At 30.2% G+C, this 17,170-nt stretch overlaps 1 protein-coding gene across 2 annotated transcripts in view; it reads right to left on the bottom strand.

The window, feature by feature from the left end:
* The window catches only part of EndoB (SH3 domain containing GRB2 like, endophilin-B), a 61,334-nt gene that overhangs the window by 27,693 nt on the left and 16,471 nt on the right, over positions 1–17,170 (bottom strand). For both annotated transcript variants that reach the window (XM_075357332.1, XM_075357333.1), the window contains exon 5: positions 14,964–15,030. In XM_075357332.1, coding sequence (XP_075213447.1) covers positions 14,964–15,030 — 67 coding nt within the window. The remainder of the gene's footprint in view (positions 1–14,963; positions 15,031–17,170) is intronic.

Genomic DNA, 17,170 nt, shown 5'->3' with positions numbered 1-17,170 from the left:
TGACCTTGAAAATGATTTACTAGTCTTTATCATTGAAACAATGAGGCAGGCAAAATGTTCTGAATGATACTTGTACTTTAAGAGAGGGAGAATGTACTTTGTAAAGGTGAAAATGACCATTCACACGCATAAATCTAAAAAATGGTAAAATAATTACGCAGTTTGTACATTAGGACCATAGACCACCATACAGGAAGATTTCTAACATCAATAAATCATCTTTCATTTAAATAAGCACTGTGACACTACCAAGTTTATCCCTATAAGGAGCACATAAAAAATTTGTCAGGAATAGAATCAGCAAGACGAGGTGAGACGATCTTCTATCAAGAAACACCTTCAGTTACAGGAGTAAAATGTATTGCTAAGATCCAAACACAAAGTGGTAGTTTTAACCAGTAAAAGAGCTCATATCCTCTAAGATTACAGAAGGTAAGAAAAGCTAGAAGCATGACTAAGATGTGAATTTGTTCCAAAGGTCAGACCAAGTTCTACTGTTCTGAAATGTTATGAAGTGCAAATGCACTTTAGCACAAGAACAATTGGGTACAGTATCATGACAATGCTTCTGTTTCTACAGCTCATAAATTGTATACTTTTTTTGGTTATTGTTCCACATCACTTTTACTACGCAGATTAGATCTCCAGCAACTTCTTCTTCAAGATGAAGCTCCAAGCTTAAGAGTCACCCACCATTTTTTTCACAAAGATTGTGGGTGAGCTGTAGAATCTGGTTGAAATTCTTCAAAACTAGGACTTTCTCAGAGCATTCAGTAAGAGATGAGCTGGAAGTTATGGATCCCTGTGTAAGAGAATTACTTCAAAGGAAATGGCGCTAAATTTAAATCGAGTACTTTTTTTTATAAACCTAGTCTCAATTTTTTTATTACATTTGTAAATATAAAAAATAATAAAATTAAAAGAAGTATGTTCTATGAAGTTCTATTTTATAAATTTATACTGCTAGAACTATTACTGATACAGCAAAACAAAACTTGAAATAATATTAATTTATATTGACGATCATTAATTTCCTTTCAAAATCTCTCATTAAAATAGTTACACAATTTGCAAAGATACAATTATAAAAATAATGAAGCCCATCACAAAAACAAAAATCATGTCATCATTTCATTATCAAACATATGTGTTATGTCTACATACACACCTATCTATAACATAATAATACTTCTTGGAACAAGCAAAAAAGAATTTTCAGGATATAAAGACAGTTTGTCAAATCCTCATTTTGTGTTAGTAATTATGATTAATATAAATTAATTTTAAGTAAATTAAAATTACTAATTTCCATGCATTTTTACTTTTATGAAACTACCTGCTTTCTTAAAAAAAAAAAATTAAAAGATTTGTTTGAAAAAAAAAGTTAATGTCTGCGTTAAAAAAGTCAGTTTAAGTTAGTTCATATGTCTGCATTATTGCAGAAATGATTGAAACTTTTTGTTAAATTATTTCAAAATGTCAAAAGTAAGACTGAGTAGATACCTCAACAAATGAAAGATCAATATAAAAATTTGTTACACCATAATAAAACTACCTGCACGCAAAGCTTAGTGCCTTAAATAAATTTAGACAGCTGTCAGATGAACGAAATTGAACTCTAACAGTATCATCTTTTCAACTTTTAACAACTCCAGTCTATACTTTCTTAAATAAATTTCTGAATAAATCTATTAATTGAACCCATAAAACGTAAAAAAATAATTTTTAAATTAAAAATTGATTGGCATCAATGTTTCATATACAGAAGTCGTGTAACTAAATCTAAAGTTTTTTATGTTAACTAAGTTCATAAGTTTATGCAAAATCCATTCATTACAAGTAAATTACGATTTTAGAATCCATAGATTAATTATATCTTAGGCCGATGAACAACTAAATTAGAATAGCATTAATGAAAACTTGCACCGACTGGAATTATATTTGAACTATTAAGGGAACTGGATGGTCTGCTGAAAATTCTTTTTTGTAAATATTATTCGTATTGAAGAAGCAATAAAAATTTGAGGTCAAGAGAATGGAAACAAAATTTGTCCTAATAATATTTTGATTGATGCCACAACTTTTTTTGATCTTCCTAACCTTTCAGCAAATTTAAAAAAAATAACATCAGCATCCTGTGTACAGAAGCCATTCATTAACTATACTGGAAATGTTTATTACATTAATGAAGTTGATCTATGAAATGATGCCAAAATTTCATTATCCTTCACATTAATTTTGAAAAATTCTTTAAAATACAATTGAAGCATCCCTAAAGCATCATCTATATAGACAATTAACAATAAAAACACAAAAGAATTACCAAAAATCAGCATCGATTGAAATCTTTTTCACAAATATTACTACTAAGGATAATTGAATAAAAAAGAAAGAAAAAATCGATCCTTTAAATATTTTGATTGAGATTTGACACTTTCTATCTGTATCACCTCCTACTGACATAGTTAAAAATATAAATCAATGACGATTACATATAATACATACAGTTATTCTACCAAATTTCAAGTTTCTGAGTCAGAAAAAATATATATCTTCATTGTTTTTGTTTTGCGACACGGAAACAATAGTTGCCTCCACCACATTCTATAATGGTTTGGAAAATAAAAATATACATAAAGGTTATGATGACTAGTGTTGGCATTCAATTAAAAAAAATAAAAACATTCAAATAAACAAATAAAAAAAAAGAGGTGTAATAATATAGTTATATTATACAGGAAAAGCAATGATGTTCAGTTATGGCTCTGGCAATACTACATAACTAACTGATCTATTCTGTAGGCATGGTAAGTGTTAAAAAAAAAAACAAGAAACAAAATATAGCTATTCTTAAGCATTTGGTTAAAGCAAGTCGCTAACTTTTTTAAAGAATAAAAAAACTATTTCTTCTGTTCAAGAATGAAACTAATTAAAAGACTAGAACATAGAAAAATATTAGGATTAAAACTATCGAGACACAAAACAGGTATAAGAAAAAAAATACACTACATGAAAAAATTTGAACTGATCTGCGAACTCTCATTGGCAAATCTGTTCAATAAACATGCAACAAAAAATACAATGGAGAAAAATATACAGATACTTTTACTTTACAGATGACATAATTTCAGCATTTTAAGGTAACTAACTATATACGAAAAAAGATGAATCAGGTCAGTGAATGGATAAAATAACACAGGATTTTATAATAAAGAAAAACATAAAAGAGATCACTGACAATACAATTTAAAACTACAAATTACCTGGTAATTTGGATTTTTTATGTGAGGAACAACAATTAAAAGTGGTAGCGGAATGGAAAAAATAAAGTTTCTATAGAAATTAACGAAAAAGAGATTAAAGGAATGATGACGGCAATAATTAGGATTACAATGTGCAAATGCTGGTTCCTATGCAGTGTTTTTATAGGAGAAAAAATAAAAACTCAAGAACATGAACAGAGAACTAATACAGCGAAATAAAGAGTAAGAAACACCATGCTAAATATATTTACCTGATCAAGTAAATATTCAGGACTCAAACCATCCTTCTGTTTGCGTGTACATAACAATAATAAAATCAATTTGAATCTTTTCTTTTGGTGAAAAAAATATTTTTTTTAAAATGAAAAATATGTTTTTAACCACAAAAATCAATTATTATTTAGCAGTCTGCATTGAGACTCATTATATTTTAAAAAAATATATGAATAAATAAATAATAATTTATATAATAATTAAAATGATCAAACCAGCTAAAGCAGGGAAAAATGATTATAAAATGTATAATTTTATTGTACAAAAACCTATTTTTTTAACCACAAAAATCAATTATTATTTAGCAGTCTGCATTGACTCATTATATTTAAAAAAAATATATGAATAAATAAATAATAATTTATATAATAATTAAAATGATCAAACCAGCTAAAGCAGGGAAAAATGATTATAAAATGTATAATTTTATTGTACAAAAACCTATTTTATATCATTACCAGATGCAATGGTTTTGATTAAATTCGGTTTATTTCCAGAATAATAACATTCTTTGTTTATTAAATTCAAAACCAATAAGAAGAATATTAAAAAAAATCATTTATGTATGACAGATTATATTACAATGCAATTTTTAATACCAAACAAACAATTATTTTTCTCTTTCTTGATGATCATATATCATAACAAAAGAACAACAAGGTTTATTATAGCTGTTAAAATAAATTTCCGTGCAAGCATCAGTTATTTAATGTTCAGCCAATTTTCAACAGCAATTATGACTATTGTTTAACCTGTTGGCTGTGACACTAGTTACATATGTGCTGTATGAGCATTTACGGTGAGTCGTCCTATTCTCCTCTCGATTTACCTTCTGTGTGACAGGTGTATTTTTCATTTATACTCCTCATTTCTATTTTTATGTCATACTGAGTAATTATAAAAATTAAATTCTGATTAGAAGCATAAAATTCGTACTGGACCTCAGTGACTGGCACTTCTTCTTCTCTTCTTAAAGTGTCATATCAAAGTGTCATATCAAGTCTTCCTGATGCTGACAACACTGATAATATAATTTTTGTTTCCTAACATGAGATACATGATTTTAATCTGCTTTTTGATGCTGAAACTCAGAATCTTTCTATCACCCACCATTTTTGAAAAATTTTTTAATTTTAATTAAAGGATTTTTTTCATTTTTCAATGTACACTTAGTATTTTAAGCTCCTATATTGTATTTTGTTAGCTCATTTTTTATTGTTTAACTTTGTTAACATAATTTGTTAGCTATAAATAAACAATACTAGATAAGGAATTAAATCATATCATAGTCACATATTATGACATCATATCTAATACTGAAGAGTGAGACTTCATGGACAAGATTATTCATGTCTGTGCAGGTCAAAACATGTAGCTGAAAACACAGCTGTGTTGTTTGTATTAAGCACTGGACTTAGGAATGAATTAATTTTGTTCAGTTTTATTGCTGTCTTATGTCTTTATCAGTGCAGTGTAGCAATGCCTCGAAATTGGGTAAATGATGTGGATGCCTTTTGTTATGTATGTGGTGAGTTTATCATAAAATCAAATAGAAAAAACATTACACCTTTAATTAAAAAAAGAATATTATTTGTACTTTCAGTGTAAAATTGGTGATCAGAATAAGATGTGGGCTCCTCATATATTATGCACTAATTGTTCTATACATTTAACAGGACAGCTAAAAGATACATGGAAGTACAAAGTTACATTTGATGTAACTTTGGTTTGGCATGAACCAAAGGATCATGTAAAGAATTGTTACTTTAACAATTATGTCTGGAATTTCTAAAAAATTTAAACACAATGTAAAATATCCTTCATTGCAATCTGCAATCAGGCCTGTACCTCACAGTGAAATTATTCCAGTTCCTGAGCTACCTGTGAACGTATTTCGAAAGCAACAATGAAGAATCAGGTAGTATTGAAGAAGAAAACAATGATTTTGATTTTGAACTATCTTCCAACAAGCCACATCTTATACCACAAGGTGAATTAAATGACTTGGTTAGGGATTTAAATTTATCAAAAAAATCAAGCTGAACTGTTAGAATCAAGACTGCAAGGTTGAATTTACTTCCAAAAAAATTTCAGGCTTCAAAGCCAACAAAAAGAACCCTTCTCAGTACTTTAAAATAATTTGGTTTTTGCACAAATATTGATGAACTTATTTTGCATTTCGGGCAAGTTCATAAACCTGAGGACTGGCACCTTTTCATAGATTTGTCCAAGTATAGTTTAAAAGCAGCTCTATTACACAACGGTAACAAATATCCTTCAACAACAATTGCTTATGGTATTAATTTGAAAGAGACATACGACGTGATGAAAGACATTCTTGAAAAAATAAATTATAAAAATCATAGGTGGAACATATGTGATGATTTGAGAGTTATAGCTATTTTGCTAGGCATGCAGTTAGGCTATACTAAGTACATGTGTTTTCTTTACAAATGGGACAACTGAGCTACGGATAAAAATTATGTTACCAAAAAGTGGAAGAAACGAGACAACTTAACTTCAAATGGGAAAAATATTATTCATAAGACCTTAGTTGAACCCAAAAAAATATTTTTACCCCTTTCTATATCAAGCTAGGACCAATTAAAAATTTTTTAAAAACAATGAAGAAGGATAGTTCCGTAGGAAGGATTTTTGTACATCAGGCAGAAATTTCCGAATGTAAGTTACTCAACTTCTTACTTCATACAGAGCTATGGGATATAATATGTCTTTGAAAATACATTTCCTCCACTCACATGTGGATTATTTCCTGGAAAACCTCAGAGACATAAGTGACAAAAACGGTGAACGTTTCCATCAAGACATTTCGGTGATAGAAAGCTGCTATAAAGGGAAATGGAATATTAACCTGCTAGCCGATTAATGTTGGACATTAATTCAGGATGTGCCTGAGGCTATTTATAAAAGAAAAGCATCAGGGAAATCATATAACACAGGTATGGCCATGCAAAATTATAAATTTTAAAGATTTTAATTATATTTTTCCTTAATTTTTTTGAAATGTAATTTATTTAAATCTGGGGTGATAGAAAAATTATATTTACAGATCTGTAATGTACGCAAAAAAGCAATTCAAGAAATGTTATCACACTTAGAGAAACAAATTTTTTTTTTCCTATCAGTGCTATCAATCTGGTGTATTTCTCTCTGTTAAGAGCACTTCTGCACCTTAGATACCAGTCCATCCTTAACGTTGTCCAACCAGAAGGATTATTTCCTTCTAACTTCTTTACACCCCTCAATCTTCTCCAAAGAACCAATTTCAAAAGTTGCCCCTTATAACATGACCCAAATAAGCCAGTTTCCAGTACTTAATAGTTGTCAGGAACTATCATCCCAACCATGGCTCTTCTCAAACGTTCTTCATTAGACTTCCATTCCATCCATGGGATGCAAAACATTCTTATATGGCCAACACTTCCACTCATATAATAGTCATCACTTTCAATGTCCAAACCTCACACCTGTACATCAAGTAGGCCAAATTTGAGCATTCTTGGCCTAAGCTTCAAATTCAGATTGTTATTGCATAACATGGGCTTCATTCTAAGAATATACCAATTGAATATAAAATTCACAAATAGTTCAACCAATGACTAAAGGATAATGTAGAAGAGGCAGAAGCTTACAATATAAGGGTAACATATATGCAGTAGAAACATAACTACTGGACGATGGACTTGTCATACATGAAAATTACATGCATCAAAAATATTGTAGCCAATGTGTTAAAAAGACATTAATTATGTGAATACACTAATAAATGCAATCAATGCATATACAACATTATTATTAGTATGTATGCAGTTTACATTCTTTTTAAGAGAAACTGATTATTTATCGATTCGCTAAACTTCCAGATTTATTTATATAATATTTAAGGTACATATGTTCCAGCAACATTAATTAAAGATGATTAAAATATTATAGCAGGAGGCAATTCATAGTAGCTAATGTAATAATTTAAGGTTTACTTTAGAATGAATAAAAACAATTTTTTTTTTAATTTATGAAAATTCATCAACAAAAAACTGAAAACCTGTCACAATAATTTTCTGTAAAATTTGACTTTTACAACAAAAACAACTAATTACAAAATATCACATAATTAAATGTCAAGTAAATGCTGAAAATATTTAAATTTTAGGTGTTCAGGTGTTTAATAGCAGTTACAGGAACTACTGACTGAAACATGAAAAACAACAAATACAGGGCATGAACATAATTTCATGCCCTCTTCCTAAAAGCAGAAAAATTAAAAATTAAAAATAAAATTAAAAATAGGAATTTTGAAAATTCCCTACTTTTTTTATTATAATTTTCAGGAAACTAAGGACTGAATAAAATAAATAAACTTTTTCTTTTTGCTCCCATATAAAATATTAAGAGGTTTTACAGTTAATATGTATGTACTCATGCTTGTGCAAGTACGTGGGCACCACTAAATAACACTCATTTTATAACAACTCACATCAGTAATTATAATCATAATTCTGGATACAAAACTTGAGTCAAAATTAAACAAAAACAGCAGAAAATATTTATTAATAAACATGAAGCTTTCAATGGTTACATTTCATGTGCTTAAAAATTCACTAAAAATTTACTTTCTAATGGAAAGTATTAAAGAAAAATTAAACTGGAATAGATTCAACAATTTAGTATTAGAAAAATTACTTTTTTAACTAGAAGATGTAATGATATTTTAATTTCTATAATTTAATTTAATCTGAAAATAACTAATGTATAATTTATAGAGAATAGAAAATATTGTTAACACTTTCAAATAATTTATGAATTTATTAATTTATTAATTCCAGAATTTTTTTAACTGACAACTCCTAAGTTATAATGGCTAATAGCCCTGGTCAACAAGATTTTTGTCTCATGAGTACAAATAGGTGTACTTACTGCAGTCTTTTATCCTGTTTTTAAAAATGTTCTCAATCACCCACAGTATCTTTGTTATTTCAATTTTTTTAAATATTTTAAAATGTTTTTTCATCCATTTGTCCATTGTCAAGTAAAAGCTCCTGGAACATTGTAAATATGATGGAACCAAATGAGCTAACTCAAATGGTAGCATTACTATTGCTGTGCAGGTTCAAACGTGTATAGACATGTACAAACGTGATCTAGTGTAGCACACATTCATCAGAATGACGTCAGTTGTGAACCAGTAAACACATCATTGTGAGTGCTTTGTGTGTCTGAATTATTGTGTATTACATATTTACAACTTTATTTCTTTTAATTAGTCATTAATTACAAAATGTCTAGAGTTTGTTTAAATTTTCCTAACAATTTTTGTTATGTATGTGGTGAAGTGACGTCGCTCAAGTCCCAAAGGCGAAATCTTACTCACTTAGTAAAAAAGGAGTTATGAACTTTATTTTGGGTGTAAAGTCAGGGACCAAATAAGGGCCTGGGCCCCACATATCTGTTGTTTATTGTGTTCTAGGCTTCTCACTGCATGGAAAAATGGCACATGGAACATGCCACATGCCATTTGCTATCCCTATGATTTGGAGGGAACCAAAGATCACTCTTCTGACCTTTATTTCTGCTTAACAAACTTTAAAAGGGATATGTCAAAATCAAAACATACAGTGGTGCACTCTGCAATCTGCAATGAGACCAGTTCCACAATGTGAAGAATTGCCCATACCAAAGCCTCCAGAACATGTGACATTAGATGAAGAGAGTTCAGAGTCTAACAAAAGTAAGGAAGAAAAGAAACAGATTCTGGTGATACAACTTTTGAACACAGCAGTCCATCTGAGCCTCATTTACTGATTCAAGAAAATCTTAACGATCTCATATGAGATTTAAAGTTATCCAAAAATAGTCTGAAATGCTTGCTTTCCAGCTAAAAGGATGGAATTTTCTTCAAAAGAATACAAAGATATATACTTATTGTAATTGTCATTCTGAATTTAAAGACCATTTTTCTGAAGAAAATGGCTTAGTCTTTTGTAATGACATTTCTTCTCTTATGGAGACACTTTGTAATGGACATCACCCAACAGAATGATGCTTGATTCCTGTTGGTTGATTTGTTAGTTTAAAAGCTGTGCTTCTGGATAATGGCAATAAATTCCCATCAGTTCCTGTGGCTCACTCTGCTAGTATGAAAGAAACATATGAAAACTTTAAATTTATATTGAAAGAGCTTCAATATGCAGTGTATGAATGGAATACGAGGTGCTACCCGAAAGTTCGGGAAATTTGAATTTCGAGCGCGAACCACTGCTGGTACGACCTGCTGCCGCTAGATGTGGCTAACAGTACTCTTTGTGAGTCAGTGTTCAAACAGCTGTGACGGTGAGAATCTGCATTGTTGACTTTCGTGCGGTTGTGTAACGTTGTGTTTTACTGTTTCGGCGAAGTTCTAATTGGCAGATTTTAAAGAACAAAGAACCTGCATCAAATTTTGCTTCATGCTTAAAAAAACTGGTGCAGAAACCCATCACATGCTTGTAGAAGCATTTGGTGACAATGCTATGAGTAAAAGTAAAACTTTTTTGTGGTACAATCGATTTAAAGAAGGACGAACGACAGTCGATGATGATGAGCGATCAGGAAGACCGTCAACAAGCGCAACACTGGAAAACATCGTGAAAGTGCGAGAGGCTATTGTTGCAGATCATAGACAAACAATCCATGAGGTTTGTGCAATCGTACAAATGTCACATGGGTCTGTGCAACGCATCTTGTCGGACGATTTGAACATGAGACTCATTGCTACAAAATTCGTACAGAGACTGTTGAACAGCAACCAGAAACAAAATCGTGTAGCTGTCTGCAGTGAATTGAAAAATTCAGCATGAGATGACCCTAACTTCATCTCCAACATCATAACCGGTGATGAGACATGGGTGTACGGGTATGACCCTGAAACTAACCAGCAGTTGTTGCAGTGAAAGTCGCCAAGTTCACGATGTCCATGATGATTGTTTTTTCGACATCAAAGGCATTTTCCATAAGGAATTTGTTCCTCTTGGTCAAACTGTAAATGGGATGCTCTATTGTAAAGTTTTGAAGCGGTTACGTGAAAGCATTAGACGCAAACGTTCAGATCTGTGGGGTAACAACAGCTGGGGGTTCTGCACCATGACAATGTGCCCACACACACATTGCTAGCCATTCGGAATTTCTTGGCTTCCAAAAAGACGGTAATGATTTCCCACCCACCCTATTCGCCTGACCTTGCCCCGTTCGACTTTTTTCCCTTTCCAAAAATAAAATTTCAATTGAAAGGCCGTCGTTTTAACACAATTGAGGAGATTCAGGAAGAAATGCAGAACGTGCTTCGAACACTTACACCTGCAATGTTCAGGCCATCAAATTTAATTCTATATAAAAACTTTCATGGCTTATTTTTGTGCTTTGAGTTTTGTAAACCACTCTCTGATTAGTTTAGTTCAAGTTACACTGTTATCACTGTGCTCTGGCAAGGATTTTTGAAATTATAGAAGAAACATTAACTATTTGCACATTGAGGTTATAAGTGTTGTTTACAGTCTAGTTTTGTTCTTGAGTGTATATTTTGTAGTTTACTGCAGTAAGGTTTTTCTTGATATTGATGTTATTTATTTAGTGTTGGTGTTTATTGTGTTTTTTGGTAAGGTTACAAAATTGATAATTCTTATTTTGTAACAACAAATGTTTTGTAATTACGCATGTTTTATTTATTTTCTTCTGTGTTTTATTACTGACAACTGATCGTCTGAATGTTTTTGTTTGGTAGATCTTCCCCATGTACACTTTCTCGTTGTTACTGTATGTCAATTTTTCTGTTATTATTTTGTATTTGTGTAAATTGACAGATGTCATATAATTTTGTTAGTTTTATATTGTTATAATGGATGAGATACGTGATAAAAAAACTGCTATCAGCTTAATAAATGAAGTCCTCATGGAATCTGATTCAGAATCATTTGATTCTGATTTAGAAAATTCTTTTAGTTATGGCCAGGAAAACATGGATTTAAATATTCAAATTGCTTTTGAAAAATTAGATGATCCTATTTTTGATTCTGTGTCTGAAGAGGAGTTATACATCTTGATTATACATAATCTACTCCAACCGGTAGGACTATTAGTTCTGATGATGATGATGGTGGTGATTACAATGATTACATCAAGCTAATGATATGCTAAATAATACAGATCTTGAAAACCCCATGCCATTAGTCTGTAGTGTGAGAAATGTTAGGCCATCTAAAAGAAAGAGAGTTGTCAACAAACAAAGCAATAAACTTATGGGGGGGGGGGGTCATTTATTGATTATCTGCCATCACTGCCGGTGTTCAATGAGTACACTGGAATTACTGCTGGGATTGATGAAACTTCCACCCCTTATGATGTATTTTTACTTTTTTTTGGAATCATTCGTCGCAGTAATAAAATCAGAAACAAACAGATATTTAAAATCTATTACTGATAGGCTAAAAAGAAAAAATCAATTGAAGAAAAACAGCAGAAATCGATGAAGGAATATGTGATTTTCGAGAAAGGATTCAGTTCTGGGTTTGTATTAAAAATAAACCAGACAAGTATGGGATAAAGCTGTAGATTGTGTGTGACTCTTCAACCGGATGTGCTCTTCAGCTTGAAGTTTATACCGGTAAAAGGGATGATAATTCAGTTATATCACTATTCCTGAAACCATTATCTCAGTATTTTGACAAGGTACATACTGTATTCATGGACAGATTTTACACTTCACACTGATTTTTTATGGCAGAGAAAAACAAAAGCTGTTGGCATCTGTATGCTGAATCACAAAGAGTTACCTAAACAAAATGTAGTATCAAAAAAATTGAAGAAATCTGAATCTATTTTCATGAGACGTGAGCATCTTCTATGCATAAAATGGAAAGACACAAGAGATTTTTTAGCATTGTCATCAGCTCACAAAATGACTCGAACAGATGTTCAAATTCATTTAAAGGAGGGTATGATTACAAAATCCAAATCTGATGTCATCGTTAACTATAATAAAAATAAAATCAGTGTTGATAGAAATGACCAAATCATTGCCTATTACCCTTTCAAGAGGAAACAAATGAAATGATGAAAGAAACTCTTCTTTCATTTTTTTAGATACCCGTTTCAAATTTATTTCTACTTTATTGTGAATCCCAACCTCCAAACTTGAGAAAAAAATACATTTAGAAAAGTTTATCAAGTCACTTGAAGTAGAATTGGGCAATAAAGGTGGATCTCTTGCTCAAGAAACAATTCCTATATCAGTTGCTTCAGACTCACTGGATGTCACTTTTCAGACAGGATTCCTCCCATAGAAAAAAAGATCGGCAAACACGGGTTTGTCAAGTGTGTTCTGAAAAGAATAAAGCATCTACTGGAAAAGCAGGAAGACAAGAAACTGGTTGGTGATGTTCCGACTGTGGTACAGCACTGTGTCTTCCGAACTGTTTCAAACTATACCACAACAAAGCCAAGTACACTTAGACTAATTTCACATTTGGTTTTTGTATAAATTTATTGTTATAATTAGGCAAGTACTATAGGCTTTTTAATTTGAAATAATTTAGAGATAGGGTAGTGACTTTATTTTACTTTTCAATTTTGTAAACTTAGTGAAAAAGCATGCAGTACAGTGAATTTAACAGTCCAATTTTATTTTTTCACTTTTTAAACAACATATTCAATGAATCGTAGCAAAAATGGTGAGTTTAATTTTTTTTCACTTATACAGTAAAATAAACTGCATGATTTGCTCTTTAAAATGGTATATAATGTACTTACATTCAACCAATATTTATTTTAAAACAAATTTTAAAAACACTCTAAAAACCCCAGGCCACCAGGTTTGAACATGGTTACAATGGCTAGGCTTCAACGTGTTAAGAATTCTACTTGAGAACATTTGAAAATAAAGAATGCTGATGGGAGTTGATAGATTTATTCACACATTTCTGCAGGTTACGATAAAGGAACTAATCACAAACAGTGTTATACATTATTTTCTTTAGTTATGGTAAAATGAAATCACAGCTCTAATAAACATTTCAAGTTTTTTTAATTATCAAATAAAAAGTGATATCACTGAACAATAAGTTAAAAAACCACTATATGTAATTTTCCTGGTAATAAAGCAGAATATCTTGTCAGCACTGAAGTGAATGTTTAGTTATAACCATCATTACATTGATGCCCAGTGTAATATCTTTGAAAACTGTCTACTCCGCCTACACAGGCAACACACAATGACCAATTTAATTTTAACCATTACTATACCCAATATTTTTAAGAGTTATTATAATCAGCACAGCCACCACAATTTGGTTGTATGGCTAATAACTTCTAACATTTTAAAAGATATATACTAATTTAATTTGATGATACAGTTAACAGCAGACAATATTTGGTTATATTCTTTGCAACAGTTTTACTATTAGTTTATCTAATTTAGTCATTTTAATTATTTTGGAAACTGGAAAGTTGAAAAAGGATAAAAATTCCAACGGTCAATATCTTTATTCAATTCTTCCTATCAACAAAGTTAATAAGGGCCCAGTCCAGTTTCATGTATTATTTATATTTATTAATGGCTACAGTTTAATACCACTTAAAAAAATTTAAATATAGCAAAAATAATTACAAATGAAAATTAAAATATCACCCCAAAGTGATTTCAACACTTCCAAGAAATGAAATTGAAAAATTTTAAATTATTCCAAGATTACCATTAAAGCTGTAGGGTATGTAGAAGAATTATATTCAACTCATAAAACTTAGGTTTATAAAAGCACATACATCAATTAGACATACTGAATTACAGTAATATTTTGGTTAAAAGGTTAAAAACTTTATGACATAAAACAACTATCTAGATAAAAATGCAAAAACCTTACATATTAATGATGTTTGCAGAAAATTCAGAAAAAAAGAAATTCACTAAAAATGATAAAAAGTTAAGAAAAATATACAACTAAATGGTAAATTATAAAACTAGATAAGAAAACTAAAATTATAAAAAGAATAAATTATTAAACGTAATAGAAATCTCTTATATCCTACATACAGAATGAATCTAAATAAGATCCAAGTAATCAGTTCATTATATATTAAATAACTGTCAAGATATTAAAATCTGTTGTGAACAATATTGTAATATAAAAAAGCAAATACCACATTTTACTTCTGAATACTAGATTAACCCATTTAATATCACACTTAATGTAGGTAAACAATGTATCATGCAAACTTTTTGGGTAAAAAATTGTAGAAATACTAAACACACCAAATGTCATTACCATTAAAAAAAAAATAAAAGTACATATACGTTGATAAACCCTAAATATTATTAATATCAACCCATAATTATAATCATATAAATATCTAACTGTAGCTAACTAGATAAAAACAACTTACATTAGGCGGTTGACCCAACATCGTTCTTGCTTTACGAACACGATTCTTACAAGCATCAAGATCCAGTCTAAATAAAAAAAAGTATTTTAACAGAACTGTATTAGCAAATAAAAAACCAATCATAACACATTACATTTACATTAAATAAATATGGGGTATGTCTTACAAGTTCTCCTGGGACTTATATTCTTTTCTTGAAAATAATGGAAAAGCCGCATTTGTACTAATGTGCTTCGTTTGTAAGTTATGGCTAGTAAAAGATTTCACTTGAATTTCAGCTACCTCGGTGAAAGCGGTATGGAATTATTAGCAATTAATTAAAGAGATTAGTGATTTTTTATGGGTTTTGACCTGAAAAATTGAATAAAAGAGGTTTCAGAACCATATCTGCAGTATTTTTTGAGAAATCTGATTGGGATAAAAAACCTTGCCTTTTATGTTTGTTACAATAATTTTGTTAAATGGGTAATAAACACAAAAAACTTTTAAACAAAACCTGTAAAGAATTTAATTCTCAAAAAAATGGTGTTCGATAAGTTGAATAAAACAAAGTTACAAAAATTCAAATTTTATTTAGAAACAGTATATTACTACATTTGTCCGAAAAGCACTTACTTAATGTAAACGAAAACCAAATTCATTTTGATGATGTGAAAAATTTGTAAAAATCAAATTTACTGTTAAAAATTGTTGTTAAAGTATTAAGAAAAAACTGGAAATAACACAATTGTAAAATAAAAATAAATATATAAAAATTACTTATATATATATATATATATATATATATATATATATATATATATATATATATATATATATATATATAATATATAATTTACTTATATAATATTTTTATTTTTTATTTTTATTATGACAGAAATACAATAAATTATTTGGAATATTATTTCAAGTTAGCAATAAAATAACATCAGCTGATCAACAATGCACATACCATATCAGTGCTTAAATCATTCTGTAAGGTACATTAAGAATATCAGGGATTGTGAACTGTGCTGTCGTCAGTGTGAAAGTTTTCCTGTGAATTTCAGTTTGAACATGATCAATTTACTATTGAAATAATGCCATACTATTTACAACATAGGAATACCCTGATGTATTTATTTTGGGTGTGTAATGGTAATGTTACACAGCTGCTGTAGTAGAAAATAAAATATGTTTTCTGAATTGCAGGATTCCAGATCCCAAAACAATTAGTGTGGCTTTTCGCAATCTTCAGGAAACAGGTTCACTACCTACTATTCATACCAGCTACGAATGATTTGTCCAACACGATGCTGTTATTGATTAAATTATTATCATGCAGTTCAGTGTCATTATACAATATCTTTCTAAGTGGATCAGAATTTCACATTAGATGGTTTGGAGGACACATAAACAAAACAGTTTTATCCTTATAATGAACGGCCAGTTCAACATCTACACCCAGGAAACAGGCTGCTTCAATTGGAGTACTGTAACTGGTGTAATACAAATTGACAACTTTATAAGAATGTTCTGTTTACCGAAGAGGCAAATTTCACTCAAAATGACATCAACAACTTATGTAATGAGCATACATGGGCAGAAGTAAATCCTCATGAAACAGTGGAAGGCAATTTTCAATCCTAATTTAGTGTCAATGTATAGTGCGGCCTTCTTCACAATTAGTTGTTTGGACCATTCATATTACCTGACCATTTAAATGAGGTCTACTTATCCTTTCTTCAAGAAAAATTGCCACAGTTGCTTGAAGATGTTCCTCCAGTGCTAAGGCGCAAAGTATTCTTCCAGAACAATGGTGTGCATCCTCACTACTCAAAACCCGTAAGAAATCACTAATCCTACCCGATATATTAACACCGTAAAAAATTCTGTATGACCTCATTTCATCAGGGCAGCTGAAATCCAAGTGAAATTTTTCATTAGCCGTAACTTGCAAATGAAACATTTTAGGATACATGTTTATTTGAACATTTTCCATTAATTTTCACAAGTAGAATTTCTTTTAATTTTTCATAAGTAGAACAATAATTAAAGTCCTGGGAGAACTTAGTAATACACTCTGTATTAAATCTAGTAGGATTCAAACAAGAATAAAAAAAAGGACATAAACCAACATTTTGTTTTTGCCATCAGTGTTATTTGAAATTTTTATCTTTAAATCTCTGTTTCATCAGATTTAAAGATGACTGTAGGTAGATTATATT

This window comes from Lycorma delicatula, chromosome 2 (genome assembly GCF_047948215.1).
Source record: "Lycorma delicatula isolate Av1 chromosome 2, ASM4794821v1, whole genome shotgun sequence".
NCBI classification, from domain to species: Eukaryota; Metazoa; Arthropoda; class Insecta; order Hemiptera; family Fulgoridae; genus Lycorma; species Lycorma delicatula.
This window is presented reverse-complemented; position numbering and strand designations above follow the sequence as displayed.